The sequence below is a fragment of the Rhinoderma darwinii genome, unplaced genomic scaffold (genome assembly GCF_050947455.1).
Source record: "Rhinoderma darwinii isolate aRhiDar2 unplaced genomic scaffold, aRhiDar2.hap1 Scaffold_941, whole genome shotgun sequence".
NCBI classification, from domain to species: domain Eukaryota; kingdom Metazoa; phylum Chordata; class Amphibia; order Anura; family Rhinodermatidae; genus Rhinoderma; species Rhinoderma darwinii.
Window position 1 is genome coordinate 71,349 of NW_027464516.1, and position 13,383 is coordinate 84,731.

A 13,383-nucleotide genomic window follows, 5' to 3' on the forward strand; every position below is an offset into this window, starting at 1 on the left:
ACGCAAACAAACAGCCAATCAAATCAAGGACATATCCAGAACGTATAACATCCCACTAAAAGTCTTCTCTATTAATGATTAACTATTTTTAAATACTAAACACATAAAGACAGTCGGACCCTATTTCCAACTAGACCAATACTCACCCGACATCAAGGCTAAACTATCGCACAGCGCAGATCGCACCACAACTTCCGGTTTGCGTTCCAAAGGTCCAACAAAACCTTGGAACGCAATAAAAAGTCAGCTGCCCTACCGGATCCAGGATATAAAAATGACAGCGCGCTCACTTCAAAATATACCACAGCCAAGTCTAAGGACGCCGTAGCCGTCCGAAACCCGTAGGCTCTGAGGATATCTCCCCCCTCGCTTTCTTCACACCAGGACTCCATACTATTGGATTTTATCGAATTGGACTATTAAACTTGGAAACCGCTTCCATTTTATATTCCACCCAGCGCCGGATCCAACCACCCATTCCTTTGTTGCCTCATTATTATACCGCTCTCCAGGACCCTCCACCATCTTCACTACTGCCTGCAGACCCTCATTATTATACCGCTCTCCAGAACCCTCCACCATCTTCACTGCTGTCTGCAGACACTCATTATTGGACCGCTCCCCAGGTCCCTCCACCATGCTTCACTGCTGCCTGCAGACCCTTATTATTGTACCGCTCTCCAGGACCCTCCACCATCTTCACTGCTGCCTGCAGACCCTCATTATTGTACCGCTCTCCAGGACCCTCCACCATCTTCACTACTGCCTGCAGACCCTCATTATTGTACTGCTCCCCAGGACCCTCCACTATCTTCACTGCTGCCTGCAGATCCTCATTATTGTACCGCTCTCCAGGACCCTCCACCATCTTCACTACTGCCTGCAGACCCTCATTATTATACCGCTCTCCAGAACCCTCCACCATCTTCACTGCTGTCTGCAGACACTCATTATTGGACCTCTCCCCAGGTCCCTCCACCATGCTTCACTGCTGCCTGCAGACCCTTATTATTGTACCGCTCTCCAGGACCCTCCACCATCTTCACTGCTGCCTGCAGACCCTCATTATTGTACCGCTCTCCAGGACCCTCCACCATCTTCACTGTTGCCTGCAGACCCTCATTATTGAACTGCTCTCCAGGACCCTCCACTATCTTCACTGCTGCCTGCAGACCCTCATTATTGTACCGCTCTCCAGGACCCTCCACCATCTTCACTGCTGCCTGCAGACCCTCATTATTGTACTGCTCCCCAGGACCCTCCACTATCTTCACTGCTGCCTGCAGATCCTCATTATTGTACCGCTCTCCAGGACCCTCCACCATCTTCACTACTGCCTGCAGACCCTCATTATTATACCGCTCTCCAGAACCCTCCACCATCTTCACTGCTGTCTGCAGACACTCATTATTGGACCGCTCCCCAGGTCCCTCCACCATGCTTCACTGCTGCCTGCAGACCCTTATTATTGTACCGCTCTCCAGGACCCTCCACCATCTTCACTGCTGCCTGCAGACCCTCATTATTGTACCGCTCTCCAGGACCCTCCACCATCTTCACTGTTGCCTGCAGACCCTCATTATTGAACTGCTCTCCAGGACCCTCCACTATCTTCACTGCTGCCTGCAGACCCTCATTATTGTACCGCTCTCCAGGACCCTCCACCATCTTCACTGCTGCCTGCAGACCCTCATTATTGTACTGCTCCCCAGGACCCTCCACTATCTTCACTGCTGCCTGCAGATCCTCATTATTGTACCGCTCTCCAGGACCCTCCACCATCTTCACTACTGCCTGCAGACCCTCATTATTATACCGCTCTCCAGAACCCTCCACCATCTTCACTGCTGTCTGCAGACACTCATTATTGGACCGCTCCCCAGGTCCCTCCACCATCTTCACTACTGCCTGCAGACCCTCATTATTGTACTGCTCTCTAGGACCCTCCTCCATCTTCACTGCTGCCTGCAGACCCTCATTATTGTACCGCTCTCCAGGACCCTCCACCATCTTCACTGTTGCCTGCAGACCCTCATTATTGAACTGCTCTCCAGTACCCTCCACTATCTTCACTGCTGCCTGCAGACCCTCATTATTGTACCGCTCTCCAGGACCCTCCACCATCTTCACTGCTGCCTGCAGACCCTCATTATTGTACTGCTCCCCAGGACCCTCCACTATCTTCACTGCTGCCTGCAGATCCTCATTATTATACCGCTCTCCAGGACCCTCTGCCATCTTCACTGCTGCCTGCAGACTCTCATTATTGTACCGCTCTCCAGGACCCTCCACCATGCTTCACTGCTGCCTGCAGACCCTCATTATTGTACCGCTCTCCAGGACCCTCCACCATCTTCACTACTGCCTGCAGACTCTCATTATTGTACCGCTCTCCAAGACCCTCCACCATCTTCACTGCTGCCTGCAGACCCTCATTATTGTAAAACTCTCCTGGACCCTCCACCATGCTTCACTGCTGCCTGCAGACCCTCATTATTGTAAAACTCTCCAGGACCCTCCACCATCTTCACTGCTGTCTGCAGACACTCATTATTTTACCGCTCTCCAGGACCCTCCACCATGCTTCACTGCTGCCTGCAGACCCTCATTATTATACTGCTCTCCAGAACCCTCCACCATCTTCACTGCTGTCTGCAGACCCTCATTATTGTACCGCTCCCCAGGACCCTCCACCATGCTTCACTGCTGCCTGCAGACCCTTATTATTGTACCGCTCTGCAGGACCCTCCACCATCTTCACTGCTGCCTGCAGACCCTCATTATTGTACCGCTCTCCAGGACCCTCCACCATCTTCACTGCTGCCTGCAGACCCTCACTATTGTACCGCTCTCCAGGACCCTCCACCATCTTCACTGCTGCCTGCAGACCCTCGTTATTGTATTGCTCTCCAGGACCCTCCACTATCTTCACTGCTGCCTGCAGACCCTCATTATTGTACCGCTCTCCAGGACCCTCCACCATCTTCACTGCTGCCTGCAGACCCTCATTATTGTACCGCTCACCAGGACCCTCCACCATCTTCACTGCTGCCTGCAGACCCTCATTATTGTATCGCTCCCCAGGACCCTCCACTATCTTCACTGCTGCCTGCAGATCCTCATTATTGTACCGCTCTCCAGGCCCCTCTGCCATCTTCACTGCTGTCTGCAGACCCTCATTATTGTACTGCTCTCCAGGACCCTCCACCATCTTCACTTCTGCCTGCAGACCCTCATTATTGTACTGCTCTCCAGGACCCTCCACCAGCTTCACAGCTGCCTGCAGACCCTTATTATTGTACCGCTCTCCAGGACCCTCCACCATCTTCACTGCTGCCTGAAGACCCTCATTATTGTACCGCTCTCCAGGACCCTCCACCATCTTCACTGCTGCCTGCAGACTCTCATTATGGTCCCGCTCTCCAGCCCTCCAGAGAATAAACTGCCTTCTGTTACACCAAATATTTCACATTGTGACTCGTTAGTCCAGAGAACCTGCTGCCATTTTTCTGCCCCGCAGTTCCTATGTTTTGGTGCATTGTTAAGTCACTTGCTCTTGTTTCCACATTAAATGTTTGACTTTTTGGACACAGTTCTTCCATGAAGACACTTCTGGCCAGACTTCTCCGCACAGTAGATGAGGGTTCCTGGTTCCCGCTGCTTTCTTCCAGTTCTTAGCTGATGGCTCTGCCGGACATCTTCTGATTTAGAAGGGAAGTAACATGATGTGTCTTTGATCTGCTGCACTAAGCTTCCTTGGCCGACCACTGCGTCTACGGTCCTCAACGTTGCCCATTTATTTATGCTTCTTCAGTAGAGCTTGAACAGCACATCTTAAAACCCCCATCTGCTGTGAAATCTTTGCCTGAGAGAGATCTCGCTGATGCAGTATAACTACCTTGTGTCTTGTTGCTGGGCTCAGTCTTGCCATGATGGGCCTGTGACATGAAACTGCCTTCCACAACCTCACCTTTGTAGCAGAGTTTGGCTGTTCCTCCCCAGTTTAGGCCTCCTACACAGCTGTTTCTGTTACAGTTAATGACTGTGTCTCACCTACATATGAAGATGATGATCGTCATCACCTGTTTGGTAGAATTGGTTAATCATACACCGGACTATAATCCTACAAAATCCAGGACATTTGTGCAAAAGAATTGATGCTGTTCTGAAGGTAAAGGGCGATCACACCAAATATTGATGTGATTTAGATTTCTCTTCTGTTCATTCACTTTGTATTTTATTAATGGAAGAAAAAAAACTATTAACACTTCTATATATGAAAAAAATTTTATTTTACAGCATTTCTCCACAACTGCCTAAAACTTTTGCACAGTACTGTATGCAAATTAAATATGCAAAATATAAAACATTTTCCCCAATAGTATATTTATTTAAAACAACCTGTGCATCACAGGGATAAGGTCCTTAAATTCAGTCTCCATCAGCATCACCTTTTTACTACCTGTGGTAAAGTCTCCTAATGGTATGTTCACACGCACTGTTTTCAGACCTAAATCGGGCGTTTTACGCCTTGAATTATGCCTGAAAAAACGGCTCCATTACGCCTACTAACATCTGCCCATTGCTTTCAATGGGTTTTACGAAGTTCTGTTCCCACGAGATGTAATTTTACTCGTCACTGTCAAAATACGGCGCGTAAAAAGACGCGCACGAAAAAGAAGTGCATGTCACTTCTTGGGACGTTTTTGGAGCCGTTTTTCATTGACTCCATTAAAAACAGGTCCAATAACGTCCATAAAATATGCTGCGAAAAACGAGAGTTGCTACAAAAACGTCTGAAAATCAGGAGCTGTTTTCGCCTGAAAACAGCTCCGTATTTTCAGACGTAGTTTGCTACTGCGTGTCAACATACCCTTACCTTTAACCGCCCACACCAGGCTCAAGGGCACAAAAATCATAGAAAGTCATTGTGCTCCTGGGAATCCACCCCCACCAGGAACCCACACATGTTTTATGTTACCAACAGTTTTAACTCCCGACTAGAGATTAGTGGGAATAGAGATGAGCAAACCGACTCGGCACAAATCAAATTTGATCCGAATTTCCGAAAAGTTTTTTGATTCGCTGAAACTTTTGGGGTTCGCGGCGCAGAAATAGTCAAAATGATGGCCACTTGTGAGCACCAAATGCCATTTTGCCAGCTAGAAAAAAAAAGGGGAAAAGAGATTAAACATCAAACAAACCCACAACTATGAGATGAGATATCTGTCCCATGTGATCGCCGCAGCCACGTTCCAGCAGAGACGCATCGGGAGACCAGGAGAGGAGGTGATTATGTTTTTGGTTTTGTTTTTTGTCGCAAATGCCGATTGCCTTGTTTAACTCTCTGATGTCTTCTAGGACTGTATCCCACATGGGGCTATCAGGGGACTTTATTCGGATCAAAACTAATTTCTGGAAAATTGCTCATCAATAAGCGGGAACTTTCCTACTCGTTCCGCAAACACTGATGACCCCGCCCTAATAAGCCCAGCCTATGCCGGACACTAGGGGTCTGTTCACACTCAGTAGCAAAATACGTCTGAAATTACGGAGCTGTTTTCAAGAGAAAACAGCTCCTGAATTTCAGACGTTTTTGCATGTACTCGCGTTTTTCGCGGCGTCTTTTACGGACGTTTTTGGAGCTGTTTTTCAATGGAGTCAATGAAAAATGGCTCCAAAAACGTTCCAAGATGTGTCCTGCACTTCTTTGACGCGGGCGTAATATTACGGGCCGTCTTTTCACAGCGACACGTAAAATTACACCTCGTCTGAACAGAACATCGTAAGACCCATTGAAAGCGCTGGGAAGATGTTTGTAGGCGTAATGGACCCCTTCTTTTAGGCGTAATTCGAGGTGTAAAATGCCCGAATTACGCCTGAAAACAGTGCGTGTGAACGGACCCTTGTAGCAAGGTTCGGATAGCACTAGGTTAAGGCGTGGGTGCATAAGTCCCAACCCGATCCAATAGAGGAAAAGCACTGTGCACACCAAAGTGGAAATTGTTTTGCAGATAAATAATTTATTATGTTTGTAGCCAATGACAGTGCGACGTTTTGGTCAATACCATGACCTTCCTCAGGCATATAGAATTCACAAACCTATATTATATAAGTATAAGTCCCGTAACAGCTGGTACAGAATGTCATCAGTAACAAATAGACAAAAAAAGGAAAAGAAAATCATTTTGTCACGTGGAGTTCATCTGTAATACATTCCACATGACGAGATTATTGTCTTTTCCTTTTTTTGACTATTTGTAACCTATGACAAATAGTATCTTTGCTTTCTCCATGTTACTGATGACATTCTGTACCTGCTGTAACGGGTCTTATACTTATATAATATAGGTTTGTGAATTCTATATCGCCTGAGGAAGGTCATGGTATTGACCGAAACGTCGCACTGTCATTGGCTATAAACATAATAAACTGTGAACAGACCCTAATACTCCACCTGGAGGCCTAAAAGCCCAACTACAACCCCTAATCTAACTGATTAAACGTATATACCGACCTCCCTGCTTCTTATATGTTGACACTACAGGGTACAGTGATTATTGGTGTCACAGACACACCCTCTAAATGTTTGTATTGGTGGATGAGGCCGTTCATCTATAAAGACTGAGGATTTTTCTCTGACTCTTACAGTGGGACCTGGTCTGTGACAAGAAGTGGCTGAACCAGGCAGCGGCCACCTTCTTTTTCATGGGCCTCACAACCGGGTCCCTCATCTGTGGATTCCTCTCAGACCGGTGAGCTGCAAACGCAAATACCTGTAGTGTGATGTCATGTGATCTGCACACCTGTACTATTATGTCATGTGATCTGCACACCTGCACTGTGATGTCCTGTGATCTGCACACCTGCACTGTGATGTCATGTGATCTGCACACCTGTACTGTGATGTCATGTGATCTGCACACCTGTACTGTGATGTCATGTGATCTGCACACCTGTACTTTTATGTCATGTGATCTGCACACCTGTACTGTGATGTCATGTGATCTGCACACCTGTACTTTTATGTCATGTGATCTGCACACCTGTACTGTGATGTCATGTGATCTGCACACCTGTGATGTCATGTGATCTGCACACCTGTACTGTGATGTCATGTGATATGCGCACCTGCACTGTGATGTCATGTGATCTGCACACCTGTACTTTGATGTCATGTGATCTGCACACCTGTATTGTGATGTCCTGTGATCTGCACACCTGTACTGTGATGTCATGTGATCTGCACACCTGTACTGTGATGTCATGTGATCTGCACTCCTGTACTGTGATGTAATGTGATCTGCACACCTTTACTGTGATGTCATGTGATCTGCACTCCTGTACTGTGATGTCATGTGATCTGCACACCTGTACTGTGATGTCATGTGATCTGCACACCTGTTCTGTGATGTCATGTGATCTGCACACCTGTTCTGTGATGTCATGTGATCTGCACACCTGTACTGTAATGTCATGTGATCTGCACACCTGTTCTGTGATGTCATGTGATCTGCACACCTGTACTGTGATGTCATGTGATCTGCACACCTGCACTGTGATGTCATGTTATGTACACACCTGGTCCTCTGCTTTTTGTGTCCTTGGATCAGGAATAATGAGTTCGGCCGCCATGAATATTGTGGTCCTCTATTGAATGCTGGGCACTCCTCCTCTCAGGTTCACCCCACGTGGTACAGCATTATTTGACAAATAATTTTGGTCAGAATTGTATCAGTGGTTATCAGATCACAGGGACACTGATCGTTTACTACACCAGGAACCTCCTCCAGATTGAGTTTGGGGGTTCCCTTTCTACATCTTCATAGGTTCTTGTCTCCTCAGTTATTGTGTCCATCCCATATAATCCACCTGTTCTGGAACTATGGATCCAAACCTTAATATTTAGCTACAGGGGATCCAGTCTTCACGTGGGAGATTCTGGGGGCCCCATTACGGGATTGGGGCTTATGTGTCTCCTGGAGCACCTGACGTTGCTACAACCAGAGATTATTATTGGGGCTCCTGACATTAAGAGCATCTCTCCAGAGATCTCACTGAACATAAAGGTATATGAGTTATATCTGCTTCTGGGAAAGCGAAAGTGGGTGACAACCAATATAGCCGCCATTATGGCTCCCATCAGACGTGGAGCCTGAGAAACCCCCCAACATTACTCATGGGTCTGGTACCGATATTCCCTGTGTAGTTATAAGACCCTGACTCCTTGTCGCAGGAGAACACATGGGTCAGTATAGGACCATGTTGCCCCTGTGATGAGCAGTGATGGATCAGTTGTGGTCTCGTCAGTAGAGGAGCAGTGATGGATCAGTTGTGGTCTCGTCAGTAGATGAACAGTGATGGATCAGTTGTGGTCTCGTCAGTAGAGGAGCAGTGATGGATCAGTTGTGGTCTCGTCAGTAGATGAACAGTGATGGATCAGTTGTGGTCTCGTCAGTAGAGGAGCAGTGATGGATCAGTTGTGGTCTCGTCAGTAGATGAACAGTGATGGATCAGTTGTGGTCTCGTCAGTAGATGAGCAGTGATGGATCAGTTGTGGTCTCGTCAGTAGAGGAGCCGTGATGGATCAGTTGTGGTCTCGTCAGTAGAGGAGCAGTGATGGATCAGTTGTGGTCTCGTCAGTAGATGAGCAGTGATGGATCAGTTGTGGTCTCGTCAGTAGAGGAGCAGTGATGGATCAGTTGTGGTCTCGTCAGTAGATGAACAGTGATGGATCAGTTGTGGTCTCGTCAGTAGAGGAGCAGTGATGGATCAGTTGTGGTCTCGTCAGTAGAGGAGCAGTGATGGATCAGTTGTGGTCTCGTCAGTAGAGGAGCAGTGATGGATCAGTTGTGGTCTCGTCAGTAGATGAACAGTGATGGATCAGTTGTGGTCTCGTCAGTAGAGGAGCAGTGATGGATCAGTTGTGGTCTCGTCAGTAGAGGAGCAGTGATGGATCAGTTGTGGTCTCGTCAGTAGATGAACAGTGATGGATCAGTTGTGGTCTCGTCAGTAGAGGAGCAGTGATGGATCAGTTGTGGTCTCGTCAGTAGAGGAGCAGTGATGGATCAGTTGTGGTCTCGTCAGTAGATGAGCAGTGATGGATCAGTTGTGGTCTCGTCAGTAGACATGTCCATCCCGTCTGTCACTCTTCTGTGATTCGGTGTCTTTTTCACAGGTTTGGACGGAGGAGGATTCTGCTGGTTTCTTTCCTGGTGAGCACGGTGTTTGGGGTGACGTCTGCGCTCTCCGTCTCCTACGTCATGTTCTCCATCTGCCGGCTGCTCTGCGGTGTTGGCCTCATGGGGATGACTCTGATCTCCATCACTTTAGGTACGTTCAGTCGCTGTGTGTGAGTACCGGACATTTATTTGTGACATTGTAAGGCCTAATCCACACGAACGTGTCCATTTAGAGTGCCTAAAAAACGCAGCATTGTTCCTGCGTTGCAGTTCCGTGTCGCATGCGTGTACGGTGCGCGTCTGCGTCACGTGTTTTTTACGGCAGCAAGAAAAACTGAAGGAGGTGTTTTCTTTTTTCCTCGTCATTTCTTTAGCAACTGGTGCGTGAAAAACACGTACAACAAACGGATGATGTCCATGTGCTGTCCGTTTTTTTCACGCACCCATTGACTTCAATGGGTGCGTGATGCACAAAAAGCGCACAAGTATAGGACATGCAGTGAGGGCAGGCAGCAGACAGACGCTGCATGAAAGACACTGAATGTCCCCATTGGATTGCATAGGTCCGTGTGATGTCCGTTGTTTTAACACGCGTAACGCGGACGTGAAATACGCTGGTGTGAATAAGGCCTAAAGACAGTAGACGACGAGGCGGCGGGAGCCAGTCCCATGAACAGCTGGGCCATTGTTACCCCGAGTCTCAATGCTCCATCTGGTTTTCTGGACAGAGGGGTGAGACCATGTTGGGCTGGGGGTAGATCAGGAATCTGCATGGAGTTTTTATGAGGTCATGACCAGAATCCAGTGCGCTGACTCCCTACGTATCACTGTGTAACACTCTTCACGTCTCATGAACGGGGGAAGTTTTGTCTTATTGTCCACATCACCCTCTTATATGAAGTAACCAGCACTGCATGTTTCCCCGCAGCCCTGGAGTGGACGGACGTATCTCATCGCACCTTCTGCGGCACCATCAGCAGTCTGTCGTGGACGGCCGGGTACATGATCCTTGCCTTGTTGGCTTACCTGATAAGGGACTGGCGCGGTCTTCTGCTGGCCACCACCTCGCCATGTCTACTTGCTATTGTCACCTGGTGGTGAGTGCACATTCTGTTACGATATTTTATACAAATAATAAGATACGGTGCATGCAAAATAGTCCCATACAATCAGTGGCGGATTAAGTAAGGCCCTGGGCTGTTCCACAAACTTGCCCCCCTCCCCACTGCCGCTTTGCCGTGTCTATAGTGAACGCCACCTTTCTGTGCGAGCATTGGCAAATGGTTGTTACAATTCCTCTTGTCAACGGGCTGTGTCCCTACATACTGACAGTCTCCAACCATCGCTCACAGTATCACACTGTGTAGGGACACATCCTCCTGACAATGGGAATGGTAACACACATTTGTCTATTAGTTCTGGGTACACAAAGACTTAATGTGGAATATAAGGACTTCCTACATCAGACATGTCAGGAGAGGTGACAGATCCCCTATAGATCCAGTGACTCACAAGTGACGTCTTCTCTGATGGGAGTCGTTCTCTTTTCTTCTCCATCTGACGCAGACCGTTATGGCGACTTCTCCTGATGAGACATCTTTGCCCATCACTTCTGCAGCGATGTCCAGCCCCTATAGAAACACACAAATTCAGACACCAAGGCCCAGACCCATACATTAAAGAGGTTGTCCGGGCACAGACCGGTATTTCATACTAATGACCTATCGATGTGCCCGGACAACCCCTTATACTCAGACTAATAAAGTCCAATTCATACAGACCCCAGAGCAAGCACCCTAAATATAGACCTCATAAACTAATACAGACAACAGACCCCTAAATACAGACCCCAGACCTGACTCCCTAAACTAATACAGACCCCAGACCAGACCCCTAAATACAGACCCCATAAACTAATACAGAGCCCAGACCAGACCCCTAAATACAGACCTCAGACCCCTTAAACTAATACAGATCCCAGACCAAGCCCCCTAAATACAGACCCCTTAAACAAATCCATGATCCCCTTATACTTACCTCGCAGCTCACCTCACGATCTTCTCTCTTGCTGCTGTTGTAGGTCCTGCGGTCATGTGACCTTTGTCTGCAGGTCCTTCACAGGACATACACAATGCTGTTTTAACTCGGTTTTTGTAAAACGCATTGTACTTTGGGTGGCCATGGGCCCCCGGGAGCAATGGTGATCCGTCATTGCATACAATGCATACAGACATGGAAGCACATGTACTCCCACCCACTAGACGCTTAGATACTGATAAACTCAGCCGATATAAACACACACACACACTTACTGCATTTATCTACGAACATGTGCTCAGACTCAGACCCACAAAATGAATTCAGAACCCAGACTCTAAACCCCCACTGGACGCAGTAAGGGGAGAGGGGCGGTCATGCCGGGCTCAGCACACTACATCTATCCAGGCCTGGCCTCCGATGTCTGCACATAGCCCGTGGGTCCTGCTCCACCTTTAGTCAAGAAACCTCTTCTCCGAGTCCATTTCAAGCCCCGGACCCCCCTCCCCTCACTGACACTACACTATTATAAAAAAAAATAGGTCAGCAAAGTCCCACCCTGAAATTCTACCATCATAGGAACCGGCCCACGCGTGCCTTGTCATGAATACGACCCTGGTTGGGGGAGGGAGACACATAATGAGCACTGGTAACAATTAATCCAAACCCTTTATCCAATTGCCCATCATCACCGGCAGACAGTTCCTATTCCATGACTGTACATGATCTTCCTATAGGTGGGTCCCTGAGTCGGCTCGCTGGCTCCTCACAAAACAAGACTCACCCGCGGCTCACAAGTACCTGTCCAGGTGTGCAGAGATGAACGGGAGGCCGGGGTTCATCCAGAAGATTTCACCAGAGGTAAAACCCCCAGCCGGTGAATCGTGGAGAAGGACAAACCATAGTCAACCACAGTGCAGGACGGGGACATGTTGGGGGCATATGTGGAAAGTGTGGGAGCAGAGTATTATGTACAGATGAAGGGGACATGTTGGGGTGCAGAGCATCATGTAGAGGGTGGAGGGGACATGGTGGGAAGTCAATGAGTAGTTGGTGTGTAGAGAAATACTGAAAAGTCCAAACTTACTGATCCACGACAGATAAACCACCAGTCCCAGCAGGATTAAGACAAAACACAACGCTACATGGAGGGAGGTTACACAGGGGCCAATACTGGTGAACAGCCACTACCACACCCATCATCCACGAGGGGGCGGCTGCTCAGTATCATCATTGCCCATAGATAAGGCTTCTATAAATAAATATCATTCCTTTTTCAGTGATTTGCTTGTAATATTCTAGGGACTTCCAAGACGATGAGAAGGGAGTGGCGAGATGGATATTTTGGCCTAAATATAAACTAATACCTCATGTTCATAATAGATATTTTTACAGGATACAGCCCGGCCGTCTGATGTTGGGGAAGATTGGGGGTCAGTACTGTGTGTGTGGTACATGGGGGTCAGTACGGTGTGTGGTACATGGGGGGTCAGTACTGTGTGTGGTACATGGGGGGTCAGTACTGTGTGTGGTACATGGGGGTCAGTACTGTGAATGATACATGGGGGTCAGTACTGTGTGTGTGGTACATGGGGGTCAGTACTGTGTGTGTGGTACATGGGGGTCAGTACTGTGTGTGTGGTACATGGGGGTCAGTACTGTGTGTGTGATGCATGGGGGTCAGTACTGTGTGTGGTACATGGGGGTCAGTACTGTGTGTGGTACATGGGGGTCAGTACGGTGTGTGATACATGGGGGTCAGTACGGTGTGTGGTACATGGGGGTCAGTACTGTGTGTGTGATACATGGGGGTCAGTACTGTGTGTGTGATACATGGGGGTCAGTACTGTGTGTGTGGTACATGGGGGTCAGTACTGTGTGTGGTACATGGGGTCAGTACTGTGTGTGTGGTACATGGGGGTCAGTACTGTGTGTGTGGTACATGGGGGGTCAGTACTGTGTGTGTGGTACATGGGGGTCAGTACTGTGTGTGGTACATGGGGGACAGTACGGTGTGTGTGGTACATGGGGGGTCAGTACTGTGTGTGTGGTACATGGGGGTCAGTACGGTGTGTGGTACATGGGGGTCAGTACGGTGTGTGGTACATGGGGGGTCAGTACTGTGTGTGTGATACATGGGGGGTCAGTACTGTGTGTGTGGTAC

The 13,383-nt window shown here is 48.4% G+C and overlaps 1 protein-coding gene across 1 annotated transcript in view; it reads left to right on the top strand.

Annotated features, from left to right (window-relative positions):
• LOC142733365 (solute carrier family 22 member 7-like) overlaps positions 1–13,383 on the top strand; it is a 44,533-nt gene that overhangs the window by 5,540 nt on the left and 25,610 nt on the right. Inside the window, exons 2-5 of the mRNA XM_075849531.1 lie at positions 6,652–6,755; positions 9,179–9,333; positions 10,111–10,279; positions 11,957–12,080. Of these exons, the coding sequence (XP_075705646.1) occupies positions 6,652–6,755; positions 9,179–9,333; positions 10,111–10,279; positions 11,957–12,080 (552 nt within the window). The remainder of the gene's footprint in view (positions 1–6,651; positions 6,756–9,178; positions 9,334–10,110; positions 10,280–11,956; positions 12,081–13,383) is intronic.